We start from the raw sequence: 16,533 nt of genomic DNA on the forward strand, positions 1-16,533 counted from the left end.
TATGGATGTATTTTTTTTCGTTTTTGGACCTTTTTTCTAGTTGTAACCATGAGCATGTGCATTGTTTCCGTATTGTAGGGATTTTTCGTTCTATTTCAATACTCTTACCTATAGACATTGCAGAAATCCAGTCAAACCACGTCAATGTAACCACGCATTCAACATTTGCAACGGAGATAATAAAATAAGAGTTTGCGAACTGTTATTTTAAAATACAAATGAAAATAAATGACAGACCCATTCCTACTGAGTTGCAGAAGCAAATCATAGGAACACCCGTTGAAGATAAGAGAGGAGAACACGCATCATCATAAGAAGTTGATGTGACTGAATAATAATCTCATGAAAATTATTACTACTTGTAGTACTTAGGCAACCATCTTGGCACATTTGAGAAGGACACAAATGGCAATATGCTACAAATAGGTGAAATGAAAATCATAAAATATGAAGAGCAAACTATGTTTACTTTCAAATTCAAGTATCATTACAATGAAGAGAATTTTGACGAGGTTGTACTTAGGCAAAATAGAAATGGACCTTTGGAGAAAACTTGAGAAGGCATGCAAAAAAAATTATAAATCATCGAGAGAAAAAAAAATAATTGTCTGTTTTTACTCAATTCCAAAATAATTCCTCAGCATTATCAGCATTATTTGAATTCGCTTCAGCTTTGTTTGTTTCCTGATAAATGTTCAACATTTTTTGTAAACTTCCAATCTTTTTTTTTTTTAATTTTTTTCTCTTGTGAAATTCCAAACGAAAACTCATGTCACTATTCACTATTCATGTCACAGGCGATATAGAGAAACGAGTCTCAAGTGAATTTCCATTGATTCAATGATGAACTTAGCACTCTCTGTTGAAAGGTATTTAAATGAGCTGGAATTACTGATTTGTTTGCATAGCCTAGTACTTTACATTCACTTCAGTCCGGAAGAAACATTAACTCATCCATTGAAAGAACCCATTACAGTAGGCACAAGAAGCCGAAATTAGGACAGCTCTTTGCCACTTATGGTACTACTGTCCATCCTATAAAAGTCTTGAATACCAATTTCCCAACACTTATCTTCGATTCTTCCCCAACACCTTGATTATTGATTTCGATGTGCCCTCAATATCCAGGAAATCATCTGGAAAAACTACTCCGTTCGAATTAGTACCCATTTCGAAAATAGTTCTTCAATATATTGAAAAAACTCATTCATTGTGACAAATACCTACTGATGTATTCAAAAAACACTTTATTGGGAGATTTTCAATAAACAATTTTACAAAAACGCAACACGTGGTTCGCCACCCAATGATTTTTTTGGGTGTGTCTTTCCTAACTATATTCTACACATTAAATGCTTATTATACCTTATTCTACAATTTAAAGTACCTACATTTCAAGTACCTGATGTTTACCTGAATTTGTAATGAGCTGACTTGTGCCTCTTGCCCAAAACTGTATATTGGCCAAACAGAAAGAACATTTTTTCGAAGAATTAGAGAACATAGAAATAGCTTTGAGAATATAATGGCCAACTCCACATTTGCAAACCACATTTTAGCAGAAGGACATGAATAAAATCATGAATAGGACGTGTTACATTTGGAAGGGAAGAGTTTGAAACTTAATCTTCTAGAATGTTTAGAAATCAATAGATTCAGAAATTCCGGTAATTCACTGAATGATCAATCAGGATTGAATAACTCCCTGTTACTAAATATTTTTTTAAATTTAGAAACTGGGACATAAGCTCAGGTAATTCAATCCATTACAAACTTCAATAAAATTGTAAAATAAAGTATATTAGGCAATGAATGTGTAGGATTTAATTAGTAAAGACACGCCCGAAGAAGCCATTGTATGGTAAAACACGTGTTGCGTTCTTGTAAAATTTTTTACGTTTTCATCAAGCATCGGCCAATTCCATCATATACATACCTACTGAATCACTTCCTGTGAAAACGTAACATTTTCTTCCCAGTAAAACTTTACTCATTAAATAAAATAAATTTTCTTCAGTTTTCGATGTAGTGAGTAGTTTTGAATATATGAATAGTAAATGAACAAGCACCAATGCGAATCATTGCATGTATTCTGTCATACTGGGATTTCTCAAAACCCCATGAAATGTACTGCCACTGGAAGAAAACAGAACTTACCGACTACGTTGAGCTGGATGAAGATGCTCGTGGGCGGATGCGAGGACACTTGGCATTCGTACAAGCCGGCATCCCTCTGCTGCACAAACTTGATTTGTAGCGTCCAATCCTGAAAAGCACGAAGGAAATCTTTATTAAATGGGAACGGTTCCAACGCTTTCGGAAATGCACAGCTTAGGTTGGGGTTTCGGGCGTTATTGTTTGCAGAGCAAGGTTTTGAATCATTTCGCTGGGCTTTGTAGACACGCCGTAATTTATTTCTGTTCCTGGTGCGCAGGCAACTATGCAGAGAAACAGAAGAGATGAATTTCTGTAGATAAATCAGGGTGAGGAATAATTGAAAATGACCCACTTTCATATTGCAACATCGCGAAATATTCAACAACTGATACCGACAGTTTTCAATAAAAATCTTGAAGAAGAAAAGACTTTCTGTTTTTTACCACTTTTATTTGCAACTAACGTTATTGCAGTTTCGTCATATAAGGACATTATCAAAGTTAATGGATAAGTTTGACGTAAACTTAATGTATAAGTTTGAAAATGTCCTTATAGGACGAAAGTGCAGTAACGTTAGTTACAAATGAAAGTGGTTAAGAACATGAAAACTTCCAATGTGTAACGTAAGTTACTAATAAAAGTGGTAAAAAACATAGAAAGTTTCAATTCTCTTTTCTTCATTTCGATTTGCAACCACATATGAACGGTTACATCCATCAATTTAATAAAAATCTTGAAATCGTTGATTGTTGCTTGAAAAATGTCAATATTTGACTAACTAGGTAGAAACTCTTACAATTTTGGAAGATATTAATATAATCATAGGGTAAAGCGTACAGTCATTGGCTACTTAAAGCCTGTCTCGTAGTTTGTCTATTTCAATTGAATAAATATGAACATTATGAAGGATACTGTTGTCAAACAATCATTCTGAAGGAGAAGAGTGAACCAAATAGTGACCTACTTTCATTTAAACCCAGAATTTTATATAATTTTCCAAGAATGCAAAATCCACAGTCATTGGCCGTTTCATTACTGTTATTGGCCATAAGACTTACAGTTATTGGCATTCCCAAATGATATGAAACTTCAAGTTTTCAAATTCTACCAGGACTTCACTTTATTTAACTGATATATTATATTAATGATTTTAAGAAATATTCGGTTTAGCTGAGCAGGTTTTACAATAATAAATTTATGAACAGGATGTATCAGTTGATGGTGTCAGTCTAATAATGCACCTATTATGGTAGGTTTTTTCCCATCCATAGCATTTGATTCCTTTTGATATTAGGCTAATCTTGTTCGTACAGATGAAGCACATTTTGCCAAAAGCAATCTGATTATTGGGAAAAGGTAATTTTTCCTTATTGTTTTCAGTAGAATTATTGCTCTCGTCGTCACCGAATACTTGCCTCACGTGTTTTTCTCGTGCATTTGTGACACATGATAAAATATTCACTCGGCTGTTTCTTGAGGAAGGTTGGAGAGTAGCACTTTCTTGCTCCAATGAATCATCTGAACAAATTTTGGTTTGGATTTCTGTCAGTTGCACTTTTCATTTTCTTTTTCTCATCGTGTTAACCTTTTGCTGTATTTGGCTCATTTGATTTTTTCCTCTTGATTGCCTTCTTTTTCTCTAATTTGAGTGCTCGTTAGAAGAAATGGTAATCTTTCACTATTTTTTTTACCCTTTCTTACCAGGGTTTCAGGCCATATCACATGATCGTGAAGACTGGAATTCAGTGGAGTGATTCCTCTTTCGTCATGATTCTCTTGTAATGTTTTGCAATGACGAAAGCGTGGAATTCCTCATTTTCATTCTGCCCATCTAGTTTCATGGTATTTTTTATTGACTGCTTATCAAATTCACAATTTATTTCATTTGTGGCATTAACTGTTTCTTCTAATATTTTTATCATTTCTTCATTTATACCATCTCCAAATTCATTTGCCGTGGTCCTAAATCCCTTTTCTGATTATCGTTTTGATAAACTCGAAACAATTTTTTTGGTTTCATCAGATATGTATGTTTAAGTTTCTATATTATATATTCCATATTCAAGAAACAGATTTTTTCATTTAATCACCATTTTCAATGTTTGGAAATTACTTGCTGAGGGTATTGTATTTGCTCTCCTTATAAGAGTTCAATCTCACATGTCATTCTTGAACAACAGCTTGAAACGAAAAGAGCTGGTCGTTAACCCTACTTTTTACGATAAGTAAATAAGTAATTATCCAGTAAAATATGGAGATGAGTCACCATCGCCTTGTTACATATAAAAGGAGCGTTGCGAACTCAACGATAATACATCGTCTGTCCCTTTTGTTTTCACAACACTACCGAGTCTGAAGATCTTTCTAATTAAGGATAGCATGTAACTTAATTAGAGCGTAAGAGAAACAAAACATGCTTCAGCTGCCTTCTTAGTTCAGACAGACTACAAAGCCGGCTGATTGCAGCTAGTGTGAAGTTCAAGAAATTCTAACAAATAGTGCAATGTCACGTGGGACGACATGATTTCAAGTTTGTTATAATCCAACGTAAGCTATTCATTATAGCGTTCCATATTTTCTGTCATATCCAGCCATTCGTGAGAGAAGAGGACACAGACGGGTTTTCCAGATAACGAGCATGGATGAGAAAACTTTTCCTCTAGGAAGATCTCACTTGATCGCTTGAGCTGGATAGTAATCTTATATTACGTAATTTAAACCATTCTAGTCTTGAAGGAATAATACTAATAATATCGTCATTGTACTGAAATCGACAGTCAGTTCGTGTAAATACAACTTTTTCCCGTATCATTTCATTTTATCCCATTGTCGCTTCGATTAGACATATACAGGGCTCACCAAAATAATGCGTCTCCCTCTTCATTTATGAACGGGAGAAGATATCAAGGTGAGCCAAAACTCACGTGTAGAATGTTACATCACTCAATTATTCATCTAAAATCTTCATTTTCATGTATTCATAGACTCCCGAATAAAAAGTTTTGTCAAAAAACATGTGCCTCCTAGACTACTCAAGTAATTATCCAAGAGAAGTCTCTGTTAAGGAAGAAAATTCACAAAGAAAAACTCTCAAGTCTCTACCTCTATCAGTAATGATTTCAATTTATCCTGAAAATTATTACTCCATGCGTCCACTACGTCACAGTATATCCCACAGTATCAATTCATTGTATAGAATTTGATGCCAAATTGAACGAATACAAAAATAATCGCGAAAATTCCTGATAGGGACTGTTTATTTATCTCAGGGTATGGAATATATTCCACAACCTATTCTTTCACTCATCGAAACAAAACTAGAAATTTCATGAAAATCAGTTGAGCCCTTTCGAAGAAGTGCAACCACAAACATCGTGTACAATCAGATATAAAGCAAGTGTTTTCCATGTCCTTACCGCTAGATCTATCAGATCTATTCTTCTACTCATCCAATAGAAACAAGAAATTCCATAAAAATCAGTCAAGCCGTTTCGAAGAAGTGCGACAAACACCGTGTAACATCAGTTAGAAAGCAAGTGTTTCCGAGTTCTCAAACTCTTGATTCTGTTAAAAAATCTAGGCTGGAAGGAGCAGCCAGAAGGACAATCGTCATCTCCTAATGAGCAGGGTGTTCATACAGAAACAGACAGATCTAGTGGTCTCGTATGTAGCTGACAACCTATTGTTTTACTCATCAAATAGAAACAAGATAAACACCATGTACCATCAAATAGGAAACAAGTGTTTTCTAGTTCTCAAACTCTTGATCCTGTTAAAAAACTCCGTAGGCTGGGTGGAGCATCTCCTAATGAGCAGAATGTCCATACCACTGGATCTGTCAGAATATACCTCACAATCTATTCCTTTAATCATCAAATAGAAACAAAATATTTCATAAAAATTTCAGTCGTTTCGGTATGTGTGCCGTATGTATGCAACAACCAAAAAAAGTTATCCAAAGTCTGAAGAATGAAGCGAGAGTTCGGAATTTCGAAAGACATTACGGAGTGATAGATGACATAGAGTCTTTCAAGAAACAAGTTAAATCGTTTGACGCATCCAATTTAACACCATGTGCCAGAGACTCACAACAACAAATTAAAAGAACAGCGTATACAAACATGTGGACCAATTCTTCTGAGAAAATTGCATCTCAATTAGACCCATTAAATTATGGCTGATGTCACAATGATGATGGACAGTATACATTCAACTAGTTCGAAGGACCTGATACGCCTGAAAACATTCAAGAAAATTATATTAACATCTGCAGTATATAAGAAATTATGAGAACTCAATGAAATGAAAATCTACCATGAAAATATCGAAAATACTACCTTATTTTTTCAATCGAAATTAAATAAATGAAGTAGCACATGTTCACGTATCGTTTAAATAATTTTGCTTTTTTTCACCGTCTGCCTTATGAAAATTCGTTCATTTCATGCTACTATTAGAATACACTGTGCTTGGCAGACGGTGAAAAATTGATTTCAGTTTACCATTTTTTTGGTTGAATGAAAAATGCATGCTTTACCCAGAACACCACGTAACCGTCTGCAAATAATTTTTTGTGGGTTGCATAACCTAGCCTTCCGGCCGCATGAATGGCAGACGGTAAAATGTTGGTTAAAGAAAATTTTTTTATGCAAACTAGAGTTAATGTTTAAGCATGTGTAACATGTGAAAAAAATTCGTTCAACGCATAATACTGTTGCTTGTGGCTGTAAATATTTCCTCTGAAAAAGGCGAACGATAAAAAATGGTGTCAAAATTTCTGTCACGGGCTCCCGGTCTATATATCTTTCTGCAACTAGGCTAAACAGCAACAGCAGGGTCCTATTGTGAAAAAATCGACGGAAAGTACCAAACATTGCGTCAGTAGCAGCCGAAACTAGTCAACCGCACGTTTCAAAATTCACCGTCATACTTTCCAGACCTCTCGCCAACCGACTATCATCTTTTCACGTCGATAACTTTCTCACCAGTAGAACATTTGCCAGTTGGGAACTGGTGAAAAAGATTATTTGACTCGTGTTACGTTTTGAAACAACCTAATATTACCCGTTTAGATTCACCCAAATTGAGGTTTCAACATAACACAATATTCATGAAATATGTAATATTCTATGCGAAGAAGGTTTTCTGTCTCTTTTTCCAATTCGTTATTTCCGAATCGATAATTTCCAGAAGTGAGTCAGTGCTAGCATGCAAGGAAAACTATCATTAGTATGATTGAATCACCTCGACTTGAGTTTTTAGAAAAAAAAAAGGAGTGAACTGACTTCTAGCGGGGTCTTGTGAGAGAGAAGACCATTATTCCAAAGCGAACTTCGTGCGCACCAAATCTAATAAGAAATAACGGTAAAAAGGCTCAACCCAAAAATATGGTGTCTCTGAAAGTAAGTTCATTAAACTCTGAATTATCAGAGGGGAACTTTGATTCATCGTTCGGAATTACTCTCCAACTAACTTTTTATTACTGCCTTTCTTCCGAAAGTTCCACTTCAGAGTAGCTGCCGGCTCTCAATGTGACTTTGAATCTGGAAATAGTGCGTTCACGTGATATAATGACAATGAAGGGTCTTTGCATGCTGCCATCATAGCCAGAATAACGAATAAATCAACGTTAGATTTAAATGTCTGCTACGGTGCATTTTTCTAAGGAATGAACTAGTTTTTGTCATTGATAGCTCATTCCTCAAGTCTATGGCGGAGTTCAGAAACATGTTTCATATTTTTTTGAAGGTTGAATTTATCGTTCGCCAAAAACAGATGAAGATTTCCGTTATGTACACTGACAAATTGAAAATATGACACCGAAGAGAAAATTCACTTGAAAATTTACTGAATTTTTTCTTAAGACCAAACACAAGCACTACCGGAAAATACTTAAGGCGCTTTCAGATCGGGCCATTGGATTTGAATCGCTGAAAATTGAATTTATTTGAAAAAACGTTCTCAGAAAGTTTATTCCACACAAACGCAGTTCTCCAGATGGAAGATGGAACAGTGGATCCCTGAGGAACACCAGCGTTGATGGTGAAAGTTTTCGAGAGGTATCCATAGACGGACACTTGCGTAAACGTTCTTTCAGGAAGCTGAAGAGATTGGATTGTTCTAATCTTTCCACACACAAGTCAATAGCGTAAATTTCCGCTTCAAATACAGTCGCATAGGTTCCTAGGCAGGTCTCTGTCCTGGTTCTGCGACTGACAACACCTGCACCAGAACCAGAGGGTGTTTTTGATTTATTTGTGAACCAACAATTATAAAGCACTTCGTTGTTGACAGTTGGAGGCATAAAGTCAGAGGTCATTTCCGTGATGCTGTGACTTCCAGTTTCAACCAAGAGTCTGTTGCATTCTGCATTGATTTGTGCAGATGGCAATGTGCACAAGTCTGTCCCCAGAAAAATGTTGATAGGAGGTATATCTAGGAGGATCTTTATGACCGCTGACGGTGTGGTACTGATGGTACCACTGATCGCCAGACAAGCCTGTATCTGTAAGCCAGAGAGCTTCGCTAGGTCCGTTTTCTGTTAAGCCTTCGGCCACCAGACAATTGAACCATAAGTGATCATTGGTCTGACAATCATCTCATGAATCCAGTCGATTTTTTTTGGACCTAAACCCCAAGTTCCACCACAAATCCTTCAATATGTCTATAGGGAGAGTCTGGCTTTGTGTGAAACTTTTTCCAAGTGGAAAAAGGTAAGTTTTTTATCGAAAACAATGCCAAATGAAACAACCTTACGTTAGATCGTTCAATTTTCTCTTCCTGGTGAAGGAAATTATCACAGTTTTGCTGTGGTTGACAGACATCTGCTCCCTCAGGCAATAACTGTGAACAACGTCCATTGTGCTTTGGAGGATACTACAAGCTATCTTTCCCGATGTGGACCTTGCCAAGATGATAAGGTCATCTGCATAAGCTTGCAAATCTACTTTTCTTCTGTCGAGGGCATCAAGCAGACTATCCATCAGGGGTGATCACAGAAGAGGAGATAGTACCCCACCTTGAGGGCAGCCTCTGATGACCCTAAAACAAGTGGTCTCGTCTTGAAAAGTCGTAGTTATTCACAGGGTAACTTGATTTTTTTTTTGGCTTGTGAGAGTCCACTGTGGTTACTACTGCAAAGGTGAGGCAAAATCTAACGATTTTTTCTATCTACTGCACGAATGTTATTTTACGGGTAAATACACTCGCTTGGGAGGAAACTATTATTCAGTAAATTTGTGTATAGACATGAATCGAATGGCGTACCTTATGATTCATTGTGTATGGGATCACTTTTTCAAAAAATTACCAATTTGAAAGAAAAATCATCACTCATAGAAATATTTCAGGAATGTACTATCTTTATATCCATAACTTGTGATCGGTGGTACTTTCTTCCGAAATACGGCTACCAAAAATAATTCAGGAGCACGCAACGGAAGTATAAAAGTGTAAACCGTCCATCTCTTCTCATTTATGGCTTCAGTTGGGAGGAAAAGATTCCCAGATCAGCAAGATGTGTGAGAGGTTGTTGATAGCAATTATCCAGCTCTGTGCTCAAGTTCAATAGTACATTAATGTCTCTGTACCTAAGGTCGAACGGCTGCGGTTATATTTTCTTGCATGTTATTCCGTGTATGCAATCCTGTCTCAAGGTCACATTCAGACACAATTTTCAAGATCATAAAGTTTTTCATGGTAATTTTTCAGATGATGATATTGATGCACCAGGCAATCCCCTGAAGATCCTTCCAATATCATTGTGATGTCATAGTGGTGGGATGGATTTCCAGAACTGGACGCCCTTGGATAAAAGCGACTTCAATACTGTGTTTGAAGTTAGACAGTGCTGTCAGTAAGCGAAAGGAACATTTAAATTTGGATGAAATCCATAAAAATATGAGAGTATAGTAAAGAGCTTCAATGCGAGACATACTTGTGAAAGATTTGATTTTCAAATCCCAATATATCTTTACGTTTCATGGTGGAAAAAATTATCATAGAAACTGAAACCAATCATATATTTCGCCTATGATTTGGCCTTGAGTTGAGTGTGACGCCACATTACTTTGTGTTACGTTATCACTGTAAAACCTCTTTTCAACACTGCGCATATGATTTGACCTTGAAGTCCGTAACGATAACATCACCTAGGGTTGCACGGTACATGACCTCATTCCGTTGAGGTGGAGTAAGATTAAGTAGAAACGATTTTTCTAATGAGCTCATTTCATGAATAATAACTCATAATGATGACATTGGACTATGCAATACTACCAATAGATTTGAACCGGAGACCAATAATGTAGTTTCTGCTATGAGGATAAACAAAGCACTTCGTTCTTTGCCTCATCCAGAAAAAAAGAAAAATACGTTTCATTCAGAATGTTTTCGTTTCTTCAACACAACTTCATCTGATGCATTCATGAGGTTGCTGATCAATTTAGGCTATTTGGCTCTTCAGACTTACCTGACACTCATACTGATTTGAAGCTCGATATAGTTGAGAGCTAACCGGCATATGCCGATCTGTTCCAGTATAGAATGAAGGACATTGAGGTGAGCCTTTCGTGAATATCGTGAAGAACACTCTGTTGAAAATTATTCAACTCTTCAGATTATCCTGTATATTGATCGCGACATGCTAATCACAGCGATCATTCGACTTTTTATGCGTACAACGACAATGAGAAATGATACAGCCGCATTCAATTAACAATTTGAAAAACGATACAGCTTTAGAAATGTCAGTCTGACCATAAAAAACGCCATTTGATACGAAAGAAATCCGCTAACGCCTCGTTTCTTCGGAAGAGAAGGCTGTGACTCGCTCTGGTGTCGGGTTTGTAACGTGATACGTCTGCAGTTGACGCGCTAATAATAAATCAAATTATACGTTGGCTTTGCCTTTCTCATTAGTAGAGGTGGCTGGTTAGAAAATAATTTTCGAAATTAAGTTAGGGGGTGAATTGGATGAATGCGGTGTTGGAGTTTGATTGGGCTGAGACATGATTTTTCTAGTTGAGTTGGTAGCTCGGTCACCAGGGAAAAATTGATACTGCGGCTTCGATGTCGGTATCGAATTAAAAGATTGGTTGAGGCGTGTCATTGCGAAACTCGATATTCCCATTATCACAACAGTGGATGCTGAATATATGCTTGCTTTCTCACGAAATTCAAGATTTCAAGTTTCATTTATTTCACAGTTATATTTCACAGTTTTATCACCCTTAGTGTGAAGGTGGATGTACTTAAGTTACCACAAAGTACTTGTGTTGCGCTTTCCATCTACCACTCAGAGTATTAAATTATGTCATTCACTCTCTTATATCTATATCTATAAACATACATTTCGATTAATTAATTTACAGAATTGATGAATATTGGAAATGTTATGAATTCTTAAATTGTTCCCATACAGAGATTTGGTTTTTTAGGTTTATGACTGTATGCATGAATATTATGCATAAAACCAACAACAGTCTCCTTCAACCGTATCAGAAATTCTCATCTATATGGTCATTCTGTCTATGACCAAGTACAATTTATTTAAAAAAATATTCTTTGTTATACAGTTCTTATCACATATCACTTATTCCAGTTTTATCACATCTTGGATGGTCATCATATGATTTCGATACGTTTCAATATAATCCAAAACCGGTAATTATCTATTTCTCATATAATAAATGATATGTTTATATTCTCATACACTGATATAAATTACATGGAGTGCTATCGAAAATAAACAAGATAATCACAAAAGCCATAGAAATCTATAGCTTGTTCGTGATGAGACTATGTTGTGAATTGAGAGTATAAATACTTTAACATCACATTTACATTTCATGAAAAAATAATGAGTGATCAATAAGTTAATAAATAAACCTAATAACAGAAACAGTAGTTACAGAGAGAATTCATAGTTGTACTTAATAATTTCTTAGGTCAAATTGCTGTTTGGAATAGTTTGATTAATGAAGTCACGAAAAAAATATTTTCGATATTCACAATAAATTTCTTTATTTCTCTTTTAAACATAGAAGAACTGTTGATATTTCATATTTATCCTGGTAATATTTGGTAGAAGCGTGATCCAAGATATGTTGCGTTTCTTTGTCCTATAGTTTTGTCACATCGTGGTGCATTTGAAGAGTTTTCCATTCTCCTAGTTTTGTTGGAGTGAATGATTGTTTCTATTGTGATGTTTCCTTTTTTAACATTACTCAGTATGCTATACAAAAAAGTTGTCGAATATCACATACACTTGCTTCTTTAAATAAGGCCTCAGTTGGATGAGTTTTTTTCTATTAAATATAATTTTCAGTATCCATTATCATAGTATCATAGTGTCATTTAGATTCCTCAGATAACAATCATTCACTCCTCTCCAACCTATTATATCATAGGATAGTTGTGATTGTTCAAGAGCAAAGTACAATATTTTCAAATGCTGTAGGTGCCTGCACGTCGTCTTGAGTTTGTTCAGGTTGCAGCCCAGCTCCCTTACCCTTTCAACTGATTTTTGTCCAAGAAAAACAAATGGGTTTATGACTGAGCGGCACTGATGATGACGGCATGAAGTCCTCATACATCAGTGCCGCCCTTCACGGGGTACCCCTACCTGGCTGGGGTGGGATGGATGAAAGATCTGTTCATCCTTCAACGGGGGACATGAGGGCCTCATTCGACAGAGTTTCGGGGCCTTATATATCGAGGGGGGTCGTCTACAGCATAATCTATAGTTTCCCTAACAAGCGCGGAAACTCACGTTTCCGCGCTATCAAAAACTCGCCGATTCCTCGACTGAATGGACTGCCGAATGGAAGGCAGCTGCAAATCTCTGCGGATGGCTTTATTCCACACGAACGAAGGAGCATTTACAATCATCCTAATTAGCTTATTTTGCAATACCTCCAGAATGGAGACATTATATTTCGCTGCTTGTACCCAGACGCCTGAAGAATACATGATGACAGGCTTGAACATCGTATTGTAGATGGTAATCTTATTCTTCAAAATCATTTTAGATCTTCTGTTGATCAGAGGGTACAGACTTGCTATCCGACCCTCGATATTTGACTCAACGCACATGATGTGCGGGTTCCAAGTGAGCCTACGGTCTATTAGAAGGCTGAGGTACTTCACCCGCGATTGTCAGTCTATCTCCCTTCCAGAGATTCTCACTTTTCTGGCCGGAGAAGATAGCAATCTTTCCATGGTTATCGCCTGAGTCTTGTTTGGGTTCACTAGGATCTTCCAATCGAGATACCAGCGCTCGAGGTCGTCCAATGCACGTTGCATGTAGACGACGCCGAGCTCCCGACCCATGGAAGACGAGAGGAGAGCCGGCCCCATGTGGCACTTCAGCGAGGATTTCTCTGTTGTCAGACAGAGAGCCCTCTACTCTAACCTGAAATGTTCTGTCTTTCAGGAAAGACCCTATCCACCTGATTAGGATCCGAGGCAGGTCGAACGCGATTGATTTGTGCAGATGGCCTTCGTGCCATACACGGTCGAAGGCCTACGAGATATCTAACAGTACAATGTGCACTTTTCCGTTATCATTCAGTTCTTGGATGGTGTTTTCGACCAGCCTTAGAGCCTATAACTCAGTGGAGTGCTCTCTCCTGAAGCCAAGTTGTTCATCAGGCAGAACATTTCGGTCCTCAACTGCTTCGTTGAGCCTTTGGAGAACAACTCTTTCAGTCAGCTTAGCCGCCGACGAGAGTAGACTGATCGGGCGATAGTTCTGTGGGAACAACAGGTTCTGACTCTGTTTTGGGATCATGACGACGATCGCATGCTCCCACCTTCTCTGAGGGCCAACGAACTTTTTATAATGTACAGTAGGTTCTCGACGCAATTTTTCGGGAGCCTCTTCAACAACTTGTTGGTTATTGAATCGACACCTGGAGCTTTCTTGTCCTTTGCGGCCCTGATGTATCCCTTCAGCTCCTTCATAGAAGCTGGACGGATGTTATCATCGTCATCTTCCCGGTCTGAACGGTGAACCCGTGAACCCGGTGAACCCGGTGAAACCGGTCTTCCAATAGCATATCGCGGTCGATGTCGTCATCATCGTTGAAGATCATTTTTGACGATGTCAAAACGATGAGGGTCTGACGATGTCCAGACCTTCCTTCGTATTACAGAGCCCAAAAGCACAGTCTAATAGAGTCTTGATGATTCCTCTTTTAGTCGATTGATGATGGTTGAATTCGTGGTTCAAATACTCTCCCGTATGAGTAGGTTTTCGGTATACAGATGTTTTCCACTTAGTGTACGTCCTCTTCACCGAAACGTCTAAGAATGGCAATTCGTTGTGGATTTCCCTCTCCATTGTGAAAGTGATGGAATGTCTCACGCTGTTGATGTGTTACAGGAAGGCGTCTAGTTCAGTATTCTTATGGTTCCATATTATGAAGTTGTCGTCAACATATATCAACCCGACTCGAGGTTTCTTGTGTGCTTCTTCAATGGCCAGAATTACTAACCACTCCATATATATGTTGGCTATGACTGGTGGAAGTGGCGATATCATTGGCAGTCCCTCATCTCGTGTAAAGAATTCGTCCTTCAGTTGGAAATAACAGTTTCGTACACAGTATCCTAGTTATTCCATAATTACTTCTATAGGTATATTCGTTTTCTCTTTCAGGTTCACGTTGGTGTAAAGACTTTCCACACAAAGAAAGCTATCCGATGAAAAATATAAATACACGTCATCGGACATATTGACTCAGAATGTATGAACTTCTGAGAAAACTAGCCATTTGCACCAGCGAAACGCCAGGAACAAATTCCGAAAATGCACAGTCTTCAAACTCGGAAAATGGTGACACTGTATATCATCATTTTCCTTCTAAATTGATTTTCTGTAATTGAGTATGTGCCAGTTTTCTGTAATATCCAAATTCTCATTGATAGATGGAGGTGAGCACAAAGTTACAAAGTCGTATAGTTGAAATGATAGGAGAAACTATTTATAAATGACTCATAAACATAATTTCGATATATTTTGTATAACTGTAGCTCTCGACTTTAGTGTTTTGGTACTGGCCATCAGTAGTACCATCAGTACCAAACAGTACTATCACCTCTCCACATTTTTCTGTAGAGAGAAATGCAGAAAAATGCAGATGAACTGCATATAGAATTGTGCACATCGCCAATTGCACAAATCAATTTAATGGAGAGTACAGCAGACTGTTGGTTGACACTGGAAGTCATTTGATTCTGGAAATGATCTCTGAGTGTATGTCTCTAACTGTTAAATACGAACTGCCTTATAAAGTGTATTTCATCAGTTCGGACTTCCCTTGTCCTTCATAATATGGAACCACGGGAATACAGAACTAGACACTGTCCTGAAGCACATCAACAACGTAAATCCCTCCATCACTTTCACAAAGGAGAAGGAAATCCACAACGAATTGCCTTTCATAGACGTATTTGTCAAGAGGACCGACACTGAATGGAAAACATCGGTATACCGAAAACCCACTCACATAGAACAGTATCTGAACCAGACCAGAAATCCAACCATCATCAATCGACTAAGAGAGGAATCATCAAGAGTCTATTAGACCGTGCTTTTGGGCTCTGTAATACAAAGGAAGGTACCGAAAAGGAACTAGGCATCATCAAAAATGACCTTCAATGGAATGGTTACACCAGGGCGATGGTAGAACAGGCCTTAGCTAGAAGACAGCAAGAATTCCACAAGGACAAGAAGCCGCCACAACCAGTACTTGTACTTCCCTACATCAGAAGACTATTGGAAAGGATAAGACGGATTGGGTCCAAGTATAACATCAGGACTTGTTTCAGATCTGGGGACACTATCCGTAGCAACCTCACGAGAACCAGGCCATCAAACGCGAACTCCGATTCCAAGAATTGCATTTACCGCATACCCTGCGAGTACGGAAAATCATACATCGGTGAAACTGAGAGGCAATTGAAAGTTCGCATTGCTGAGCACAAGAAACACACACAGCGAGGAGAAACCAGCAAATCCGAAATAGCAGAGCATGTTTGGACTTGGCAACATAATATCAAGTAGGCTCAAGCTGAATTCATCCACAAACAGGTACACTGGTTTAGGAGAAAATTCAAAGAAGCCGCGTATATGTTGTCCAACAAGGCATTCAGTCAAGCTAGCGTAGAGATACGTAACATATGGAAACCTCTAATCAAATGAAAAACGACCAACTCCCGCCAAACCAATGAAGCGCAAAGCACTCGAATGATCCATAAATAGTCAGATCTCGAAGGAATAAGTTCAGTTATCACCCGAAGACGATTGTGTATACTAACAATCGAAACGTCGTGACATAACTTGGTTTGAAATCTCTCCATTTTATTTATTTT

At 37.6% G+C, this 16,533-nt stretch overlaps 1 protein-coding gene across 1 annotated transcript in view; it reads right to left on the reverse strand.

Annotated features, from left to right (window-relative positions):
• The window catches only part of LOC111502089 (uncharacterized), a 595,228-nt gene that overhangs the window by 58,925 nt on the left and 519,770 nt on the right, over window positions 1-16,533 (reverse strand). Inside the window, exon 6 of the mRNA XM_074179786.1 lies at window positions 2,158-2,266. Within this exon, the coding sequence (XP_074035887.1) occupies window positions 2,158-2,266 (109 nt within the window). The remainder of the gene's footprint in view (window positions 1-2,157; window positions 2,267-16,533) is intronic.

Source organism: Leptinotarsa decemlineata, unplaced genomic scaffold (genome assembly GCF_025532065.1).
Source record: "Leptinotarsa decemlineata unplaced genomic scaffold, Ldec_3_MD MMD2_tig00026282_RagTag_RagTag, whole genome shotgun sequence".
Classification (NCBI taxonomy): Eukaryota; Metazoa; Arthropoda; class Insecta; order Coleoptera; family Chrysomelidae; genus Leptinotarsa; species Leptinotarsa decemlineata.